This window comes from Oryx dammah, unplaced genomic scaffold (genome assembly GCF_014754425.2).
Source record: "Oryx dammah isolate SB20612 unplaced genomic scaffold, SCBI_Odam_1.1 HiC_scaffold_29, whole genome shotgun sequence".
NCBI classification, from domain to species: domain Eukaryota; kingdom Metazoa; phylum Chordata; class Mammalia; order Artiodactyla; family Bovidae; genus Oryx; species Oryx dammah.
This window is the reverse complement of record NW_024070213.1, coordinates 50,690,327-50,712,988: the sequence shown is the minus strand read 5'-3', so window position 1 is coordinate 50,712,988 and position 22,662 is coordinate 50,690,327. Positions and strand designations below refer to the sequence as shown.

Genomic DNA, 22,662 nt, shown 5'->3' with positions numbered 1-22,662 from the left:
GGCCAACTGGCAAGCAGAAGAACCAACGAGAGGAGCGCGACCGTGACTGGACGGCCGGGCATCACGTGATAACCACAGGGCGTGGGATTTGGCTCTGAGCAGACGGAAGCACAGCGCTGAGGGTGGGGCTGGCCTAGTGGGGGAGGGGGAATTTGAAGCTTGGGGGAGGAGCCTGTGCACCAGCCACTGTCCGAGTTCTGCCAGCAATCGAGTCCGAGTGTCTGGTTATTACCGTACCGCCACTCGTGCGCCGCGGTACTACAGAGTCGCTGGGTTGCCGGGTCCGAGTAGCTGCGCGCGCGAGCGGCAGCAGGGAATGGAAACAGAGAACGCGGGCAGGTAAGGCCGGGGCGGAACACCGCCCCTCCCCCCGCGCCCCTCGCCGCGGGGCAGGCCGCGGGCGCGCGCGCGCACACACACGCACGCACACACGCGCACGCACGCAGGGGTTCCTTAAGGCCGTGATCCCTGTAGCAAGGTCCGGGCCGCTCATGCGCACTGGCGGCCCGCTCAGGCCACTTTTCACCTAAGTCCTTCCAGACACTTAGCTGACATTAAAATACGGTCGTAAGCAACCAGCAGTCTCCAATTAATGTTTCTTTCCGGTTGCCTTTCTCGGTTACGTTTTCCTTCACCCTCCATTATCATGCGCAGCTGTAAGGATGAAGTGTCACCTGTATCACTCTGTGTGTGTGTGTGTGTGTGTGTGTGTGTGTGTGTGTGCGCGCGCGCGTGCGTGTGTGCGTGCGTTAGTCGCTCAGTCGTGTCCGACTCTTTGCGACCCCACGGACTGTAACCCACCAGGCTTCTCTGTCCGTGGAATTCTCCAGGCAAGAATACTGGAGTGGATTGCCATTCCCTTCTCCAGAGGAACTTCCCAACCCAGGAATCGAACTCTGGTTTCCTGCATGGCAGGCAGATTCTCTACCCATTTAAGCTACGGGGGACTCTGTATCACTCTAGGAGTTTTCATCTCAGAGTTGTTGGTTTACTGTGGCTTTCTTCCTCAACGGTGTACTTAAGGGGCGCGAGGTGGATAACGTTGCCATTCTAGAGCTCTTGAATTCTGAAATTAGCAATAATCCGTACAATAAGTCGTCTAAAATTGTCTTCTAGTGGTCTTGGGCACGATCTTAAGTACTTACTTGTCATGTGCCCTTTGGGGAATGTCAGGTGCCTGGGGAGTTTTGCAAAAGCAGAGATTTCGAAATTGGAACCTCTGATGGAAAGCCAAATGAAAAACTAAGTATAATGACAGAGTCTTTTAAAAGAAAAAAAAAGTTTACATTGGAATACAATACTGTTAGACCTCATTAAGAATTATCCTGATTTGGGGCTCTAAACTTGGGGAAGACACTGAAGCTCTCTGGGCCTGTTGATGTCTGTAAAATAGGGCCTCTGTGGAATCTGGTTCTGACATGCTGTGAGTCAGTGTTAGGTGGAAGGGGAGTGCTTTAGTAACCAACAGAGATTGTCTTAAGAGTTTAGGGAAGGAGGTAAAGTGCAGACTTCATCCTGACATTACGAATCAAATCCTGAAATAAAGAACTCCATTTCTTTCCCTAAAGAACTTTACAAATAAAACTTGTGGAAATCGCTCCTGTCTTTATGATCTTCATTCCGATCAGAATTGAAACCTGGGTAAACGACTACCATCAAATAGATTGCAGTCATCTCTCTTGTATCCATAGATTTGTTCCAGGCCCTTTGGAGACACCAAAATCTGTATGCTCAAGTACCTTAAAAAAAATGGCAGAGTCCAGTTGGCCACTATGTAGGTTCTAGAATGCACGCAGGGAGTATCTTACAGCAAAGTAATAAGTTTCTCTGATACAATGTTTAGCTCAAAACTGTCTGACTTCTATTTGGTCTTAACTGAATCCATTGGGTTATAGACCATTTTTTATTCTGACTTGTAACATTTTCACTTTGGGAAGTATGGGTAACTGTGTTAATACTCTAAGGAGTATTTTGTTGGGGATTCTGAAATGACTCAGTTCAGTTCAGTTCAGTCGCTCAGTCGTGTCCAACTCTTTGCGACCCCATGAATCGCAGCACGCCAGGCCTCCCTGTCCATCACCAACTCCCGGAGTTCACTCAGACTCACGTCCATTGAGTTGGTGATGCCATCCAGCCTTCTCATCCTCTGTCGTGCCCTTCTCCTCCTGCCCCCAATCAGAGTCTTTTCCAGTGAGTCAACTCTTTGCATGAAGTAGCCAAAGTACTGGAGTTTCAGCTTTAGCATCATTCCTTCCAAAGAAATCCCAGGGCTGATCTCCTTCAGAATGGACTGGTTGGATCTCCTTGCAGTCCAAGGGACTCTCAAGAGTCTTCTCCAACACCACAATTCAAAAGCATCAATTCTTCGGCGCTCGGCCTTCTTCATAGTCCAACCCTCACATCCATACATGACCATAGGAAAAACCATACCCTTGACTAGACGGACCTTAGTCGGCAAAGAAATGACTCAGGCCCCTGGTAATCCTGAGAAAGTAGTGCTTTGCCATCCTTGTCTTTGTGCTCATCATGGAATGTTTCGTATAGTTAATTTCCTTTTTATTTTGGAAGAGGTTAATTTCAAAAAACTACATATTATAGATGTAGACCCTTTTTTTAAGAATGAGAGAGTTCAAGAGTCTTAAAAAGTACTAACCAGAGAGAAGAAAAGGAAGAAGAGGACCTGTGTATGTTTCTAATGAGCTCAAGCATGAAAAAGAGATTTACCAAAGATGGGAAGTAGGATGCTGAATCAGTAACTGGAAAGGTGTGAAACAGACCACTGAGAATACAGACAGGAAAGATTAACCCTTAAATGAGATTGGAACTTTCTAGAAATGTTAAAGAGACTAAGAACTTGTTTTCATTAGTGTAGACAACAAGAAGGACAAGAAAGGTTTGGGTTTTCTTCCTAGTTCACTGACATGTTGTTAGATGACAAAAAACATAAGCATTTAGTTATGGTTTTGCTTTTTCATTTCATGTTAAGAAAATTGAGTGTAGATGGAAAATGGCAAATGGATGTCTGTAAGAGAGATTTAAAGCTCAAGATCAATGAGGGCATTTAAGAGAAGTTTCAGCTGCTCTAGCAGAAATCATGTTTCCTGGCCCAAATCAGTTGTATTTCAAGTGAGAGGCAAGATCACAACATTCTTTTAAGAATCTGTAGAAAACAGGCGAGGGGCCTAAAGCCCAAATATAAACACATGGGTCCCTTTTATTTTCCAAAGGTAGACTCTGCCATGGAATTTGCTGACTTTGATCCTCAATAAAATTTTTATTTCTCAGTGGTTATTGAGCATATTTAAAAGGATACCTATCATTAGGCAAAAGTGTGAGTTGAATAAAGCAAGACCTACCCAGCTAGGTTCTTTCCCCTTTTGATAGTGATACTAGGTTAGATAGCATCAGAAGGAGATGACAGGAGTACCTAAAATATTTAATCATCTCCTATTCCTTTGTTTTTGTTATGACAAATGTATTATATACCAGGCACTGTTTGGGGATTTTGTTTGCTTTTTTGTTTTGGGTCACATGGCTTATGGGATCTTAGTTCCCCAGACTGTGCCATTGGCAGTGGAAGCTGAGTCCAAACCACTGGACCACGAGGGAATTTCCTACCAGTCTCTGTTTTAAGTGTTCTACATGTGTTAACTAATTTAATCCTCACAATCAATAAATTAGGTGCTTTTCTTCCTATTTTACACATGTGGAAGCGAGAATATGAAAAGGTTGAGGCTACAGGGCTAGTTAGTGGCAGAGCTGAAGTTTGAATCCAGGCAGTGTAACTTGAAAGTCTAATTCCACTGCCTCTTGTGGGAAGATGAGGATGGAATGGTGGTGGTCATATTCAGTTCAGTTCAGTCGCTCAGTTGTGTCCAGCCCTTTGCGACCCCATGAACTGCAGCACGCCAGGCCTCCCTGTCCATCACCAACTCCCAGAGTTCACCCAAACCCACGTCCATTGAGTCAGTGATGCCATCCAACCATCTCATCCTCTGTCATCTCCTCCTGCCCTCAATCTTTCCCAGCATCAGGATCTTTTCAGATGAGTCAGCTCTGCATCAGGTGGCCAAAGTACTGGAGTTTCAGCTTCAACATCAGTCCTTCCAAAGAAATCCCAGGGCTGATATCCTTTAGGATGAACTGGTTGGATCTCCTTGCAGTCCAAGGGACTCTCAAGTCTTCTCCAACACCATAGTTCAAAAGCATCAATTCTTCGGTGCTCAGCTTTCTTTATAGTCCAACTCTCACATCCATACATGACTATTGGAAAAACCATAGCCTTGACTAGACGGACCTTTGCTGACAAAGTAATGTCTCTGCTTTTTAATATGCTGTCTAGGTTGGTCATAACTTTCCTTCCAAGGAGTAAGCGTCTTTTAATTTCATGGCTGCAGTCACCATCTGTAGTGATTTTGGAGCCCCCAAAAATAAAGTCAGCCACTGTTTCCCCATCTGTTTGCCGTGAAGTGATGGGACCAGATGCCATGATCTTTGTTTTCTGAATGTTGAGCTTTAAGCCAACTTTTTCACTCTCCTCTTCCACTCGCAAGAGGCTTTTTAGTTCCTCTTCACTTTCTGCCATAAGGGTGGTGTCATCTGCATGTCTGAGGTTATTGATAATTCTCCGGGCAATCTTGATTCCAGCTTGTGCTTCTTCCAGCCCAGCGTTTCTCGTGATGTACTCTGCATATAAGTTAAATAAGCAGGGTGACAATATACAGCCTTGACGTACTCCTTTTCCTATTTGGAACCAGTCTGTTGTTCCATGTCCAGTTCTAACTGTTGCTTCCTGACCTGCATACTGATTTCTCAAGAGGCAGGTCAGGTGGTCTGGTGTGCCCATCTCTTTCAAAATTTTCTACAGTTTATTGTGATCCACAAAGTCAAAGGCTTTTGCATAGTCAATAAAGTAGAGATAGATGTTTTTCTGGAACTCTCTTGGTTTTTCGATGATCCAGCAGATGTTGCCAATGGTGGTCATATTGGGTGAAATCAAAACTGCTTTACTACCAAGAGTCAAAGGGAGATGGGAGCGAGGTCTATACTGATGTGCCATGTAGTCTTCCTGCCCCAGCTTTTCACAGTTTAACAGCTTTGAGGTGTTAATGGCATGCTGATAAAATATTTGAGTGACCCAACTCTGGGAGGGGTTTGTGGAATTGATAGACTGAGTCAGAATCCAGGTTAGTCCCAACTGACTAGAATGTGAAGCATCTTTTAGTGTGAGATGAGGGAGCAGCAGTGAAGGGCAGTTCTCACTGATGGTAAACTCGGTACGAATCAACAGTATAATGTGGGTGCCAGGAAAGCTAATGTAATGGATTTTGTTATGTGTCTCCAGAATGAAGAATTTGATCACCCTGCTCAGTTTCAGATCAGTGAGGCTATGGAGCATTTTTATTTTATCTTAAGCTGCAGAAAAATGATCCTATAGTGAGGAAATTTGAAATTATGCTGTATGCAGAAGAGTTCAATAAATTGGGGGTTCTGGCTCATTCTGTTTTTGAGTTCACAGTATCTAAATAGACTCTGCACAGCAAGTACCCCGCAACGCATCGTGAATACACACATTCCCACTTAGCAATATTGAATGTAGACTTTAGATCAGTTTAGTTCAGTCACTCAGTCGTGTCTGACTCTTTGCAACCCCATGGGCTGCAGCACACAAGTCTTCCCTGTCCATCAGCAAGTCCCGGCATTCACTCAAACTCATTGAGCTGGTGATGCCATCCAACCATCTCATCCTCTGTCGTCCCCTTCTCCTCCCCACTTCATTCTTTCTCAGCATCAGAGTCTTTTCCAGTGAGTCAGTTCTTTGCATCAGGTGGCCAAAGTATTGTATTTTCAGCTTCAGCATCAGTCCTTCCAGTGAATATTCTGAACTGATTTCCTTTAGGATGGACTGGTTGGATCTCCTTGCAGTCCAAGGGACTCTCAAGAATCTTCTCCAACACCACAGTTCAAAAAGCATCAATTCTTTGGCACGTAGCTTTGTTTGTGTTCTTTTAGATAGCTAGGATAGTATTTCATCATAATTTATGTAATAGTCCCTTTTGGTTGAGCAGTTGTTTTATTCAACATTGATATTTTGTAAGTGTTCAGTGTTATATACACTTGTTTAAATGAAGGTAATAAAACGTTGCTGTGTTGGTTGTGTCTATCCAGAATTCTTACGTTGAAACCTCTAAGCCCCAGTGTGGACATTGGGAGAAGGAGTCTTTTGTAGGTGATGAGGCCATGATGCCCAAGCCCACCTAAACGGGAGTAGTGTCTCTGTGAAAGAGGTCCCAGAGAGACCCCTCACCCCTTCCACCATGTGAGGACATGGCAAGGAGGCAACCTAAAATGAGCCAGAAAGCAGGCACTCTCCAGACACTGAGTCTGCCAGCACTTTGAACTTGAACTTTCCAACCCCCAGAACTGTGAGACACAGATATTTGTTGTTTATAAGCCACTCAATCTGTGGTGCTTTGTATAGCAACCTGAAGGGACTAAGACAAATATATTTAGGGAAAAAGCAACTTACATCTTTTTTGTTTTAATTTCATTATACATTAAAAATAACTTTTATTATTTTTAACCAGCTTTAAATGTTCAACTTAATGACATTTATTTTATTATTTTTTAAATATAAATTTATTTTGATTGGAGGTTAATTACTTTACAATATTGTATTAGTTTTGCCATACATCAACATGAATCCACCACGGGTATATACGTGTTCCCCATCCTGAACCCCCCTCCCACCTCCCTCACCGTTGAACTTACATCTTCAACTTACATCTTTAGAACAGTGGAAAATGACTGAGGATTAAAGAAGTTACTCATCTTAGAGAAACCTCCAAGTGTTAGTTTTTTGAAATACAGCAAAATCTGAATTAAATGGACTCCTTACTTAATCGACTATGTGTGTTTGTGTGTATTTTGAAAAAGTTCAAAAATGCACACTTTATCAAATTTCAGACAGTGGTAGAAAACCAGTCCTTTGAGCACTGTTCAAGTGAAGAGGGTGTTCAGTGGAGGCTAGGAGAGAGTAAGAGGGTTAACTGCAGGCAAAGGGGAAAGGTGCAAAACCATCATCATGAGAACAGACATAGATGATAGGGGACAAAAGGCAACAGGGGAGTAAAATCATTTGTCACGCCCCTGAGTTGGATACCAGGGAATTACAGAAAATTAAAATGTTTCATGGCCTCTTCTGAGTCTGGACAGATTTGGTCCTATTTCCTGCACTTTCTCCTTATATGTGGAAATCACAGAAATCTCACCCTCATTTTCATGGGGAGGGAATGGAGGTCCTAAGAGGATGAATGACTGAACTGACTGCGCCTCTTTTGCTGTCTCTCATACAGAGAAAATTATTGTTATAAACACTGCAGAATTCTGATACGAAGGGGCAGTTATCCTATGTTTATATATACAGCAAATGTATTTAGGAATTATATCCACATTAAGTTTGAAATAGGTTCATGCTGCTTCCAAACTTAACCTTTATTAGATAATAGGAAATGAAATTGTCCAGAATTGTAGTTAATGAAGGTTTTTGTACAGATGGAATGCTGTCTTCTGCCAAGTAGTAAGACTGTTGTAGTCCACCCTCTTTCCTTTTGTTCCACTATTGTTAGGAAGCTAAATCAAATGCTCAGAAAGAGTATATTTCCTCAGAACTTACACATTCTGTTATCCATGCTGCTGCTGCTGCTGCTAAGTCGCATCAGTCGTGTCCGACTCTGTGCGACCCCATAGACGGAAGCCCACCAGACTGCTCTGTCCCTGGGATTCTCCAGGCAAGAACACTGGAGTGGGTTGCCATTTCCTTCTCCAGTGCATGAAAGCGAAAAATGAAAGGGAAGTTGCTCAGTCGTGTCCGACTCTTAGCGACCCCATGGACTGTAGCCTACGAGGCTCCTCCATCCATGCGATTTGCCAGGCAAGAGTACTGGAGTGGGGTGCCATTGCCTTCTCCTCTATTATCCATAGCCTTCTATATTTCCTTTCTAATTCATCTTATGATAAAGTGCCAGGGATAATTTTAGAACAATTAAGGGACACATCTATATTATAGACAAGTTTCTGAATTTTTTTTTCTAAATTGATACACATCTCTAAAATAAGACCAAAAAGATAAAAAATAAAAATAAAATAAAATAAGACCACATTTTCTCTTATTTTTTACTTTTTCTTCAGCCAGTTGACATCTAAAACTTCAATTTTCAGTTTTTGAACCTCAGAATTTAATGATCTGATGGTATGCTAACGGAGCCACATTTTAAGTTCACAGCCCTTTTGTAATGTGAATGTTGTTTCCCTGATTTATATATTTTTAGGAGTGGATTTTTGTGAAGTGCTCAAAATGGGACAAATGGGTGAAACTCAGAGCTGTAACAGTAAACATGGGGGACAGTGAGACACCGTCTTGATGACGCTGTGACAAACGAAGGACAGACCTTCCTGCATGCTTTTGGCCGCTCACTCACTGTGACCACAGGAGTGTTCTTTCATATATTCAAGCTAAATGGGGCTGTTGGCGTCTCAGGAACCTGTTACTGGCCACAGTCAAAAATCACATTATATTTCACTAGAATTTCCAGAGGGCAGCCACACGAGACCTCTCGACTAACTCAGCTATCTCCAGCTCCTCATTAGAATATCTGAGTCTTTAACATGGAACAACTAGTTCATCCGAAAGTGCTGTGAGTGTTACTTAAGAAAAGTGTGAAAAAAAAGGACCTTTGACTTCGTGCCAGGCAAGCTTAAAGCCCTTTGCTTCTTTTCAATTATACATCTGAATTTCTAGTCCTTCCCTACATGCTTTCTCTACTTGCAGCCTTGGCTCACAATGCCATTTTGTATTCTTTTCCACTTTATAGTAAACATTCTCTGTGCTTTTAAATATTAATAAACTTAATTTTTGTAACTGCATAGTATTCTCATGTTGATGTACTGTACTGTACTAAATCACCATATTGTCTTTATTTTTTGTACAATTTGAAAACTATATTTAAAGAAATAAAACTCTTAAGATAGTTTAATATCTTTCTCACTAATCCTTCACCTTTTCTCTACCATCTTACCCCTTAAAGATAGCTTGAAGCTAAAATGCTTCTCCTGTGGTTTGTCCACTGAGTTTGGGCCCCAGTTTTTCTTTCAGTATCCAGTGTTCCAGCCTAGCTACCCCACCAGTAGTCTGTGACCCTGTGTCTGCATGGGCCATTTAAGTTTATCCTGGAAATGTTTTGGTTTGCCTTTTTAAAAAAACAAAACAAAAAACATTTTATTAAGATATGATTTACATGTTGTGAAGCTCACCCATTTACAATGTACTAGTTTGCCTTGTTTTTTTAAGTTTGCCTTTTTAACCTCTGCTTTCTGAGCACCCTGTTTTCTTTCTCCACACGTCACAGAAAGAGAAAACCATTAAGTAGAGTAGCTTGTCAGAGAAAACATGGCTTTTCTCTCCAAATGGTAAATGTCGTTACTCATTTTATTTCCTAGTGCTTTTCCTTCTGCATATTTAATGGCATTTTTTTGGCATCAGCTGTCACTTGAGTTTCATAAAACATGTGTTAATTTCCCTAGCTTTGTGCTGATGGCAACAGCTTGAGGTAGTAGTTTATAGCCCCCAGAAATACTTTTTAGCAGTATTGTTTAGCAGTATTGTGAAGGCCTGTGTTCCTTACATTGAACAAAACACTTTGAACAGCGTTTAAATCGTGTTCAGAAGGGAAACTTAGAGTGGTCTTTCCCATAAATTCACAGATATTTATAGAAATATCTATTTCTAACCCTCTTTAATGGCAAAAAATCCAGTGACCATTAAAAAACAGATCGGGGGGTAGGGTCGGGAGATGGTGGTCAAAGGGCACAAACCTCAAGTTATAAGATTAACAAGTTCTGGGGATCTGAAATGTACTGGATGGTGATTCTACCTAATGATCCTGAAGGATGTACTTGAAAGTTGCTGAGAGAGCAGATTTGAAATTTTTCTCACCACAAAAAAGAAATGGTAATTAGGTGCCCTGGTGGAAATGTTGGCTAAGGCTTTGATGGTAATCATTTTGTAGTATATGTGTGTCAGGTCAGCACTGTTGTACACAATAAACTTATACAATGTTGCAGTGTATCAACTATATCTCAATAAAGCTGAACATAAAAAGGTTACATTGCAGAGGAGTTCTGTGACAGGAGAATTAGATACTGAAGGTAGGAATACAAATTATTTTTGTGGATATTTTAACTCTGTATGGGTTGGTGGGACTTTCAGTTCTGCTAGAAAATTCCCATGATCTCATTTCAGGGAAAGTATAGGCTTGCCTAACAGGACTGGTAAGTTTTACTGATGACACATCAGTGTGAGAGTTAATTATAGTTGGCTAGTAGGCACCAGGTGAAGATTGGGTAAACGTACATATGGGAATAATCTTCCTCCTCTCTTTGCTCCTGTTGTCAACTCTAAATAAATTCTATAGTGTGGTTAGAAATAATTGAATCCTGGGGGTTTTTAAGAGCAGATCATTTGAACTTACGTTTGGGTAATTTTGTCTTCCTATCTTATCCTTAATTGTTCTTTCAGCTATTCTCTTCAGCAAGCTCAAGCTTTTTATGCATTTCCACTCCAACAAATGATGACTGAAGTTCCTAATATGGCAGTTATGAATGCACAAGAAATGCCAACCGAAGTTCCAGCCCCAGCACCTGCTCAGGAACCCACACAAGGTAGTTTTCGCCAGGATAGTTTAGAAAATTACCATGGCATTAGCCAACTTATTTAAGAAAGGGTTTAATGATGAATTTTAACTCTGTTTTTGTGTTAAAAAATTTAACCTACTTTTTAAGTGCTTACTGTGTTTCAGGCACTCTGATAGGTTTGGGAGGATAAAAAAACATAGCTTCTGCCCTCAAATCATCTCATAGGAGAAAATAAAAGTGAATGTGAAACTCCTCAGCACACCAAGTGGTGAAGAGGAACACAGGATGCTGTGGGGCTGGCACCTAACTTGTACTGAGGCTCAGAGGCAGCTTCATGGAGCTCTGAAGTTCAAGGGTGAGGGAGCAGTACAGGAAGAATGGGAGGAGGAAAGTTCTAGGCCGAGGGAGCGGCATGCATCAAACTATAGAGCTGAGGAAGCATGACATGGTTGAAAAACCATAATTCTCTGTCATTGGAAACTGGAGTGGAGCAAAGAAGTAGTGAGAGAGGAGTCTTGATATGGGGCAAGCAAGGCTTGTTTAACCTAAAGAACATGTGTTCTATTCTGAAGGCAATAGGAAGCTAGAGACAGAATGGAAACAGTGACTTAATAAATGGATTGACATTTGAATATTCTAGAGACTAGACTGTAACAGAGATATGTAAAATATATATCTAATAATATAAATAAAGTAAGATGGTAGAGAGCAGGGCAGGACTTGGAGGTATGGCCATGTTAGTGAATTTCATGGAGGGGGATGAGGAAGATAGAGGAGTCTGGAAGTCACTCCCAGGCAGTTGGACGAAGGAGGTACCATTCACCAAGACAGAGAGTTAGAAGAGAAGAGGACAGATTCAGCAGTGGATGGGGGAGAGAGGGTGTGATCTTCCCCCGTGCATCAGCGTGGTGTGAGCAGGGTGCTGAGTTTCAGTGTATGGTTGCAGAGCGCGTGCAACTCCGCTGCATTGAAGGTCCCCCTGCTTCAACTCTTCTGCTTTTCTGGGCAGGAAGCGCTAGGACAGCTACAAGCTGATGGAGGTGGATCCCTTGGCACAGGCAGTGGCTGAAGCAATGTGAGGAGAAAAGAGGATGGATGGAAGGCTCAGATGAGAAAACGCCAAATACTAGTGGAATAGGGTGGGGGCATAAGAGATGAAGAGCCATATTAGGGGAGTTGTGGGTAAAAAGGCAAGGCTTCTTGTTGGATAATTTTATGTCACTGTTTCTTGTCCACGGGTAATTTTCCCCTGAGGGGTTTATGGCATTGTCTGGAGACACTTTCATGACTGGCAGGATGCTACTGGCATCTAGTGAGTAGAGGCCACTGTTGCTAAATTATTCCACCTAAGATGTCAGCAGGGCCAAGGCTGAGAAACTGTTTAAGGTCCTGAGATCAGAGTTCTAGTCTTACCTCCAGACAACACAGCCAGCCCAGAGAGTTCATCCCTGGCATCTCTCAATTCACCTCTTTGACTGTGTGAAGAACAGAATATACACTCAGTTCAGGGGAAAGAAGCCTGCAAACCATTTGAAGTTTTCTTCTGCTGGAAATTACGAGGAAACTGAGTTAAAATGTTTCCTTTCCTCCCTGTTTTTCTATTTGTTCTTTCATTTGTTCATTTAATTATTTATGTATTTACATTTAGAATTCTTATAAATGGTATGTAGCTACTTTGTGTCCCTGGAGAAGCCATGATGCCAGGTAAGAGTGTATGGAAAATCAATCTGTGATTGTTAAGGATCTCTCATCCCAAGAACTGCCAGCAGAGAAAGGAAGGTGGGTTGGGACCACATAGACCCAGTTCTCCGGTGAAGGAAGGGGGAGACGTTACAGAGGAGAGTGATGTCGTGAAATAGAAGAGAAAGCTAAGGATGTTGATGGGTGACTTTTCTGGGAAAGCTGAATAAAGTTTGTAAGTTAAGGTTTTCTGCAGCTATATCCTGGAAATCATTGTGTTTCAGAGACTCCTCCAAAAGGAAGGAAAAGAAAACCCAGAACAACAGAACCAAAAACACCAGTGGAGCCCCAAAAACCTGCTGAGGCCAAAAAATCTGGCAAGTCCACAAAGTCAAAAGAAAAGCAAGAAAAAATTACAGACACATTTAAAGTGAAAAGAAAAGTGGACCGTTTCAATGGTGTTTCAGAAGCTGAACTTCTGACCAAGACTCTACCAGACATTTTGACCTTCAATCTGGACATTGTCATTGTAAGGATTTTGTCCTCCTTTGGGTTTATAAGTAGCATTGGTGGATTAACGTGACTTAACCATATCCTTGCAAAGAGCATTTTGCCGAAAAGAACCATTTCTGAGCATCCTTTTGGTGGTAAATGGTGTCACCTTCTTCAGGTTGTATCATACGGGTGTGTTTAAGAAGGTGGGCTCTAGGGCAAGGCTGTCTGGTCTCAGATGTTGCCATGCGGGTGTATGTCCATGGACAGGCCTTCCTGAACACTTAATTTGCTCGTTGATGAAGCAGGCGTGATGATGGGATGGAGTGGGTCCTCTGGCAATTACACGAAATGATCCACATGAATCACTTAGGTTGCATGACACTATGGTTTCTCCATGAATGATAACACTGATTTTGAACTTTGATTTTTGTCAGTAACTGTAAGAAACATCAGCATGTAGACGACTGTGTAGGTGATATAGAGGCAGCTGCTTTGGGGGAGCTGAGAACCAGACTTACAGCTGGACATGAGCTCTGGTTGACTGACTGTTCCAGGACAGCTGGGAGTGAGGGTGCTGGGGATATAAGGCACTCAAACTGGTTTTTAAAAGCAACAACAAGGAGTTCCCCATTGGCCTAGTGGTTAGGATTCCAGGCCTTCACTCTCAGGGCCGAGGGTTAGTCTCCGGTCAGGGAACATTCCCCAAGTCACACAACGCAGCCACAAAGGAAAAAAAAAAAAATCAGCAAAACTTTAATATAAAGGAAATCTCTTTCCTCAAAATGCAGTACTTTGTTCAGATCAAGAGTAGATAACTGATAAAGCTTATCATGCTGGGTTAAATTTTTATTTTAATCAATTCACCACTCCTCCACAGAAGCCCTAAGACGTAAGCCTACTTTTCAAGACCAAAATATATAAACATTTTGTTTTGTAGATTGGCATAAATCCAGGACTGATGGCTGCTTACAAAGGGCATCACTACCCTGGGCCTGGAAACCATTTTTGTAAGTGGTTAACCTTCTTTTACTATTTTACTTTTAAACTAGATGTCCTTGTTAATAGTTTGGATTTGTCTCATTTTTTTTTTTTAACCAAAATGTGTTTTTAAAAAGAAACTGGTTGAGTAAGTATACATACATCTTTTCAATGTGTGTGTAGACAAAAATGAAAGGTGTGAAATCCTCTGACACTTAACATTTTGGTTTATAAGAGTGGAGGGATATGGAAAGGAATACTTTCTCTTTTGTTTATTTTCAGTGAGTTTTACTATCTTTTTCTAAAACAATTTTTCTTTTTTTAGTTGTTGTCTCCAGAATATTAACAGTAATCATGCCAATGCAGACACAAAACTTGATACCCTTCCAGATTTCTGCTCATCTTATTTCCTAGGAGAAATGAAATGCATTGGCCATCAAGTTGTAATAGTTAAGAAATGCTCTGATTGTAGACATTCTCTATGGATAATTTCCATCTAGCAGAAATTAGTGTTAAAGACCCTCATACTTGTAGAGTGAGCTTTAAAACCAAGTATAACTCCTGTCGTATTATCTTATATATAAATCATCTAACACTGCCTACAGACAATCAGGAGTGCAACAGATTATCAGGAGACATTAGCTGATTATCTCAGTGCACCATTTAAAAACTTCTAGGACAGGGGACTTCCCTGGTGGTCCAGTGACTCAGCACTTACACTGCAGGGGCCACGGGTTCCGTCCCTGGTCAGGGAACTAAGATCCTACATGTATGCAGTGCAGCCAAGAAAAAAGAAAAGAAAAACACTTTAAGGACAAATGATAGTAATGTATTTGTAGAACTAATAACATGTTGTCTCCCTTATTTGAAAAAAAAATTTCTAGAGATACTTCACTTTTTATTTTCTCCTCTGTCAGTATGTCTGAAGCCCTGAGTCACTGATGTATATTTTATCTGTTTGGGGTTTTCCAGGGACAGGTGGTGTTACTTCCAGTTGTTAAAAAGCTAAACAGTTTCAGAGTTTACTACACTGTCTAGCTATATACTCAACAAGCATTTCCTTCGACCCATTCAAAGGACATAAATAATAGTGATATTTCATAAGATAGCTATGATGATTAAATGAAATAATCCATATGAAGGACTTAGCATAGTACCTAGCACATAATAACTGCTTGGTATGGTATTTGACCTATGTTATAGTTTTTTTAATATACTAAATCTTTTTTCTTTTTTTTTGATTTCAAGAATAGACCCACATAATTCATGGGGCAGAAAAACCTTTGACCTTCTACAGAAATAAACTGAACTTTTTCTAAATTAAACTCTCTTGTTCACAGGGAAGTGCCTATTTATGTCAGGGCTGAGTGAGGTCCAACTGAGTCACATGGACGATCACACTCTACCAGGGAAATATGGTATTGGATTTACCAATATGGTGGAAAGGACAACACCAGGCAGCAAGGATCTTTCCAGGTGATTATGGAACATTCGGTTTAACAGGTTGGAACCTTGGCCATACTTGTGCCTTACACACTCCAGGAGCATCCTAGGTATCTAACTAGTTCAAGCTGAGCATAGCAGTTTTATGATTTGCTCTTTTATTGAAAGCTGTCTGAATTTAGCACATTATAAATACTGCCATATTTATATTTTGACTACTTTTTAATTCAATTTTAGTAAAGAATTTCGTGAAGGAGGACGTATTCTAGTGCAGAAATTACAGAAATATCAGCCACGAATAGCAGTGTTTAATGGAAAATGTAAGATTTACTTTTAAATTTTATCTTTTTTATTCAGTTAACATTATGGGCAATGTAAATATATTTGTATTTCATTTTAGGTATTTACGAAATTTTTAGTAAAGAAGTTTTTGGAGTAAAGGTTAAGAACTTAGAGTTTGGACTTCAACCCCATAAGATCCCAGATACAGAAACTGTAAGTCCTTAAAACTGCATTTGCAAATCAGATAAATATAAATTTTTTTCGAGCTGGTTTTCCCTTTTTATTTGTTCTATTCATTTGTAATTTTTGCCATTAAAAAAAGAACACTGTATTTTGTGGAACAATATCTGCATAGTAACTTAAACTAATAGTTTCAGATTAATTCAGATGCTTTTACAGTTGTATTAGAAAAAGAAACATTTGTCAGATGAATGCCTTTATAACTTTACATTAGTTACGTTATTTGGCCAAAATATTGAGAGGAGGTTGCTCACATGCTGCATTCAAAATACATTTAATGGGATGTTCTTGCCAAATGCTAGTGGCTTAGTCCCTTATTCAGTTATGAAACAAATATAGACACAATCCTGATCAGTGAAGCTGCTTATCGCCCTTTGTTGGTGTACCTCAGCCCAGTCTCATGTTAGAGCCATATAAACAGGACAGCCCAGTCGCAGACAGGCATCCTGCCAACCTGACTGGCATTTGGTGCTGTTGTCCTTATGCATAAGGGCATCATACAGTAACATGCTGGTTTTAAAACTCTATATAAATTTCTGTGGAGTTTCTGCAGACATTTGGTTCAAATTTTGCTTCTTAAATATAATTTTAAGTTTTGTTTACAACTTCTGAAATAAAAATACACATGCACAGACTTCTGTGCTGTAGATGAATTTTTAAATGATAAGCCAGTGTGCCAACAAGTTTCTGTGGAGACCTCAGAATACAGTTTCTGCCGCCAGTATATATTTTAACTTCATTTATAATTTCTTCTGTTTTTAACTAGTAAATGTGTAATTGATAAAGTAGGTTGTAGCACTGATCACTCTTTAAATAAAGGCATACCCTTGTCTCCTTGGGTAAAATTGCAGAGATGATTGACTCCTTCCTGTAGAAGGAGCATTATTGTCCCTGAAATGCCAGAGGAGCCTTGGTATATCTCTTGGGACGTGTGATCACAGTAGTGCGATAATAAGTGAATCTGAATCATATCGAGATAGGTAGCTTTGGCTCCTACAGTGATCTGTGAGTGCATTTGTCTTATAAAATTTACTCTTTATCATGAAATATTCATAGGTATTGATGATGTTAGTGATCCAGCTTTGAAAAACATCTGCTTTTTCAAGTTTCTGGATCACTTTAATTGAAGGCTGTCTTGAGATTGGAAAAATGTGCTATTACAAAAACCTGGTAGCATTTGTACCTCTGAATCAGGCTTTTCTAAATACTGCATAAGCAAAACAAAGTAAGTCAATAAAAGTTTGGGTTTTTTTTTTTCTATAATACATGGTATAGAGGCCAATTTAAAAATCATAAAAAATTGCAACCAGAAAGTCCATAATTGAGCAGTCTCACTCTTTTATATATAAGATATGTATTTTGATATACTCTATGAAGGACAGTTTGTCACCGTCATCCAAAATGATAAATGTAAATACCCTGCTTTCTAGCTATTCCATTTCTAGAAATTTATCCAACAAATACAGTCACATATATTCAAATTTAAATATGTACAAGGCTTTTCACTACAGTTGATAATATTAAAAGATTGGAAACAGCCTAAATGCCCATAGGTAGATGCTGGTTAAATAAATTATGAAACTACTACACAGCTATAAAAAAGGAAACTTATTCTGCTGTAGACACCTGATACAGAGTTATCTCTGAGAGACATTGTTGAGTGAAAAAGCAGCGTGCAGGACAGGGAGTAGAGCATGTTACCATTTGTATGTTTTTTTTTAATTTGATTCTAAATTCATGGAATATCTCTGGAACTAACAATGTAGATTGCCTTTGGGAAGGAGAGCTAGGTGGATAGAAACAGAATTAGGAGGAAAGACTTTTCATTGTATAATTATATGCCCTTTTGTACAAACACTGAGGGGGGAAAGACTCATTGGTTTTGAGTTATTGACTTTGTAATAAGTAAATATTAGAAATTTGAACTCAAACACAACTGCTGTTACTGATTTTGCATATATTGATATGTGGTAAGTATCAAGTTATTGACCCAAAGGAAAAGAAGTTCTCTAATCTCAATACGGAGAAGGTGATGGCACCCCACTCCAGTACTCTTGCCTGGAAAATCCCATGGACGGAGGAGTCTGGTAGGCTGCATTCCATGGGGTCGCTGAGGGTCGGAAACGACTGAGCAACTTCCCTTTCACTTTTCACTTTCATGCACTGGAGAAGGGAATGGCAACCCACTCCAGTGTGCTTGCCTGGAGAATCCCAGGGACAGGGGAGCCTGGTGGGCTGCCGTCTATGGGGTCGCACGGAGTCAGACACGACTGAAGTGACTTAGCAGCCAATCTTAGTATGAGTGGATTCAATGGAATTATAAGGTTTCTGTAACTGTGAAATGTTGCGATTCCAGCTCTGCTATGTGATGCCATCATCCAGTGCAAGATGTGCGCAGTTTCCTCGCGCCCAGGACAAAGTGCATTACTACATTAAGCTGAAGGACTTAAGAGATCAGTTGAAAGGCATTGAACGAAACACAGACGTTCAAGAAGTGCAATATACATTTGACCTACAGCTCGCCCAAGGTGCGTTACCATTAGTCAGTCCTGTTGTTCGTGTCATGTATATCTACCTTATAGAAAGTATGTTGTGAATTTAAAAGCAGTAGAAAAGAAAACGATTTATTGGCAGCCAGAGTGTTCTAATAACAAGTGTTAGTCACTTTTAAAATCTCCTTTTACCAAGGGCTTCCAGTCTAATCTGAGTGTTCCCACATATGCTGAGAAGCCAAGCAGGAGTGTAGGTCACCTAAATTAAATCTCATAGGCTTTTACAGTTCTTAGGAGTTTATATTGTTTATGTTAAAAAGAGTTTAATATGAAAGTTGTTTCCGTGGATGTGAAATTCAACAAAAAGATTTATTCTTGAAAATTGCTGAATAAAGCTGTCTTCAAAATTGTTACACAAAATCAGTTTTAAATCTCTCTTACCCTCCTCACAGAGGATGCAAAGAAGATGGCTGTGAAGGAAGAAAAATACGACCCGGGTTATGAAGCAGCGTATGGCGGTGCTTACAATGAAAACCCCTGCCCTGGTGAACCTTGTGGATTCTCTTCAAATGGGCTGGGTATGTCCCCTCCCCCTTGTTTGTCCCTTTCAAAGACTTGGCCAGGATTGGGGGAAAGAGGGTTTTGTTTTTTTGTTTTTTTAAGAGAGAGTTAATTACTGAAGAATGGGAATGGAAATACAAAAATCTATTTAGTGACTGGCGGACTTCCCTGGTAGTCCAGTGGTTAGAATATCGCCTTACACTACAGAGGGCCTGAGTTCGAGCCCTGGTTGGGAAGCTAAGATCCCACATGCCTTGCAGCTAGGAAACCAAAATAGAAGCAACATTGTAACAAATTTAATAAAGACTTTAAAAATGGTCCACATTAAAAAAAAATCTTTAAAAAGTCTATTTAGTGATTTAGAGTGAAAATTCAGTGGTTATTTATGTTCAACTACACAGGCTTTTACAACTCATTTTCTTGAAGTTACTGACTCAAAGTCCTCCTTGGTCCATTTCCCTCCTTGAATAACAAGAATTTATCAGTCCTATATCTTAGAATAGAAATTTAAGTTGTATTCAAGAAGCTTGCTTAGCTATTTTAGTAGCAACTCTGCTACAATAAACTGTTAAAATCTCCTAATTATATCACTTAAAGCTTTTAAATAGAGTAATGTTCTTCTCCTCCCTCCCACACCCCCATCCCAGCTGCTGACAATGGAGAATCAACTTTCAGTGACATTCCGAATGGACAGTGGATGACCCAGTCGTTTACAGACGAGATCCCTTTGTTTAGTAATCACTGTGGGAGGCAAGAACAAGAAAGAAACCACCTTTAAGGATGGTGTTTTTCAGCCCTGCTTAAATGCTGCAGTTTTAATGCAGTTGTCAAGTGGCCCTCTGTTTGCTAGCTGAAGCATTTTATTCATATTTTATTCGGGTGTTGTGATCAAGGTACAGTGGAGTCAACTGTACGGACCTAAGTAGTTTGGAAGGAAAAGGGTTTTTCTGTATATGAGTTTTTGTATTTGAATTAACCATCATTCCAGCTTTTTTATAAAACTGTATTTCATTTATGAAGAAATTAATTTTCTTTTGGGCGTCACTTTTAACCTGTAATTTAAAAATGCAAGAGTCTGCATCTTTACACTTGACTATGAACTGTGTGTAAACTTAGATGCACCATTCTCCCTTTTCATGCCTAAGAAGGGCATGCTGCTAATAAGATTCCTGCTGGTAAAGAGACACGTGTGCTGATTTTCATCTATGAGGTTAACCCTTGATGGAGTCTCATCTGGTAGTTTTTCACAGTGTTTAATAGGCTTCCTGACTTGTGGTCACACTCAGGCCTCCTTGCTTTACCAGTGGTGAGCATTTGTGAGGTTGTTTTGCAGTAGAAATATAGAGTATGGCCTTGCAGCAGCAAGGTTAACCCGGCCTTACCTGCCAGGGCATGAGCCCTGCCTTTGGTCCTCTCACCCCCATCTGCTGATCCTCTAGTAGGAAGAAACTATTCTGCTGAGATGGTAAGTTCCAGAGAATGCAGAAAACCTTTTAAACTTTGCTACTTCATCTATGTTTTACTTGAGAGACATAACGTTTGATAGGAAGGAAGCCTGAACTTCTCTCTCAGTATCTATCACCATTCTAATTTTATCCTCCTTGACTTTTAGCATGTAACGTAGAAATGATGAGAAATGAACTTTCAGGTTGAGTAACAAGAAGCTGGAGGTTGTTTGATAATCTTATTTAAACTGGTGCTTTATGTACATGAGATATACTAAAATAAATAATACAGAATTTTTCTTGCTAGATAAATCAAGTAAGCCAGTAATTTTTAAAAAATTATCTACATCATTGCTGTTTGTTACTGTGGACTAAGTGAACCTCATGTCAAGGTTAGTTTGAAATAATGTACTTTTGTGATTTTCTAATGCATATTCCATGGTGCTACAAATAGTCCAGACTACTAGGCCTGGTGGATATCAAAGCTGAGTATTCAGAAATGTCATTTGCATTTACTCCTGATCACAGCTGAATATTCTGATTTTATTCCTACCCAGGGAGCATGTTGTTTCTCAATATGAAAATATTTATGAAGTTTTTTTTTTCCTAAAAGATTATATAGCCTGTTCTTTTTATAATAAGAGATACAAATTCTTGTGAATTTTAACATGGTTTTTAGCTGTAGCCATGATGGATTTTATTTTTCCTTTAGTCTAGGTCAAGCCATGTAAAAGTCATTCATGTTATTTAAATCATGTACTGTATTGCTGTTTACATGGATGTTTTGTGCGGGTGCTTTTACGTGCCTTCCATCAGGGATTAGGAACAATTTAATTATTTTTTCTTGGAATTATGTAAAGCATGTAACTAGGTATTGCTTTGGTTTTTAATGATTGTAGTCTTTACATAGATTGGTTTGTTTCTTTTTTTTGAGTGGAGAAAATATCCTTTAAATTATGGTGGACACTCACTAGAGAATGGGTTTTAAGGATTTTTCCAAGCATACAATAATGGTGTTTTTCATTAAATATGACAGACAAATAGTACATGTTGATATACACTGTACATGAGAATATGAGACTTTTTCATTAAATAATATTGAAAAAGTTTTAAAATTCATTTGAAAGTCTGATTGTTTTTTACAATAAAATATATTGAGAATGATTATCCTTAAGTTGCAGTGTTTTCTGTAGCAAGACTCTGGTATTCTTTCCCTTGTTAATCTGAGATCAGTTTACCTGCTAGTATATTTAGCATGTAGAATAATAGATTATGAAGATCATTAAAAGTCTATGAATATTTTATTTTTATAGACATTCCCGTTTTAAATGTAACATATTGTTCTACAGAAGACAACATTGGCAACTCATTAAAAAAATAGCTACAGGTAAAAAATACATTTAGAAATTTTTAAAATTTATGGCTGTAATTTTCATTCAGAGTTAATAAGCAAATTGCTGAAACCTAGCTCGGTTTATTTCTTTGCAATAATATATTTCACTCACATAATCTATAATTGTCACTTGTATTTAAGGAACTAAATCAATACCTATAGGGTTCAAGGTACTATTTGTACACAGTAGGGTTTTTTGTTTTTGTGGATCATTTGTATCAGGTTTTGTTCACAAAGAACAATGGTATAATAGGCTACAAATGGACAGTTCCACATATTTGTACAGGAAATATTTTAAATGTCGAATTTTATCAGCTGTTGGGGTGGTGGAGTTTAAATATCCCTGCCGGGTCAGGAACAAACCAGCTCTCCCATAAGTCGTTGTGGACACTTGGGAAGTCCCACGGTTTATGTCTTCCATTCCAGTGGAGTAGTTTTGCCTCCTGCAGAAAATGCTCTGAATATCTGGTATCTGGATTCCAGCCTTGATTGTTTAGGGGACAATAATAGGTTCATTAGAAAAGTAAAATTTTATATTAAAAATTGAATACAAGTTCATTGTAAAGAAAAAAAAAAGGATAAATTGATGGGTATACAATGAAGAATTTACCCCAACCCTGATTTTCAAAGAAACAACTGTTAAAAGAGTTTCTCGTGAAATTCTTCCAGTAATGTTCTACCAGTATACCTATGTGTGTATTTTTGTACCTTGCCTTTTTTTTCAAAGATGAATATTTTTATGATAAAAGGTACAATTCACAAAGAAAATAGACATCATAAACCGTTAGACACCTAACAACAAAGAAAGATACATAAAGCAAAAATCAGAAGAAATATAAGGGAAAAGAAAAATATATATAATCATAGTGAGACATATTAACATTTCTCTGAGAACATTTTATCAAGTACAGAAAAAATAATAGCATCTTGAATGATGTCCTTAATAATTCAATAGATTTCT

At 39.5% G+C, this 22,662-nt stretch overlaps 2 protein-coding genes across 3 annotated transcripts in view; one reads left to right on the top strand and one right to left on the bottom strand.

Moving 5' to 3' along the window:
* The first annotated feature begins 4 nt into the window (after positions 1–4).
* TDG (thymine DNA glycosylase) lies at positions 5–21,427 on the top strand. The gene is made up of 10 exons (XM_040234833.1): positions 5–339; positions 10,577–10,719; positions 12,657–12,901; positions 13,805–13,874; positions 15,186–15,321; positions 15,526–15,608; positions 15,689–15,783; positions 18,167–18,338; positions 18,755–18,880; positions 19,511–21,427. The coding sequence occupies exons 1-10, from the start codon at positions 317–319 to the stop codon at positions 19,639–19,641; spliced, it is 1,224 nt and encodes a 407-aa protein (XP_040090767.1). The 5' UTR covers positions 5–316; the 3' UTR covers positions 19,642–21,427.
* GLT8D2 (glycosyltransferase 8 domain containing 2) overlaps positions 20,938–22,662 on the bottom strand; it is a 37,706-nt gene continuing 35,981 nt past the window's right edge. For both annotated transcript variants that reach the window (XM_040234835.1, XM_040234837.1), the window contains one exon: positions 20,938–22,185. In XM_040234835.1, the coding sequence (XP_040090769.1) occupies positions 22,013–22,185 (173 nt within the window). In that variant the 3' untranslated portion in view covers positions 20,938–22,012. The remainder of the gene's footprint in view (positions 22,186–22,662) is intronic.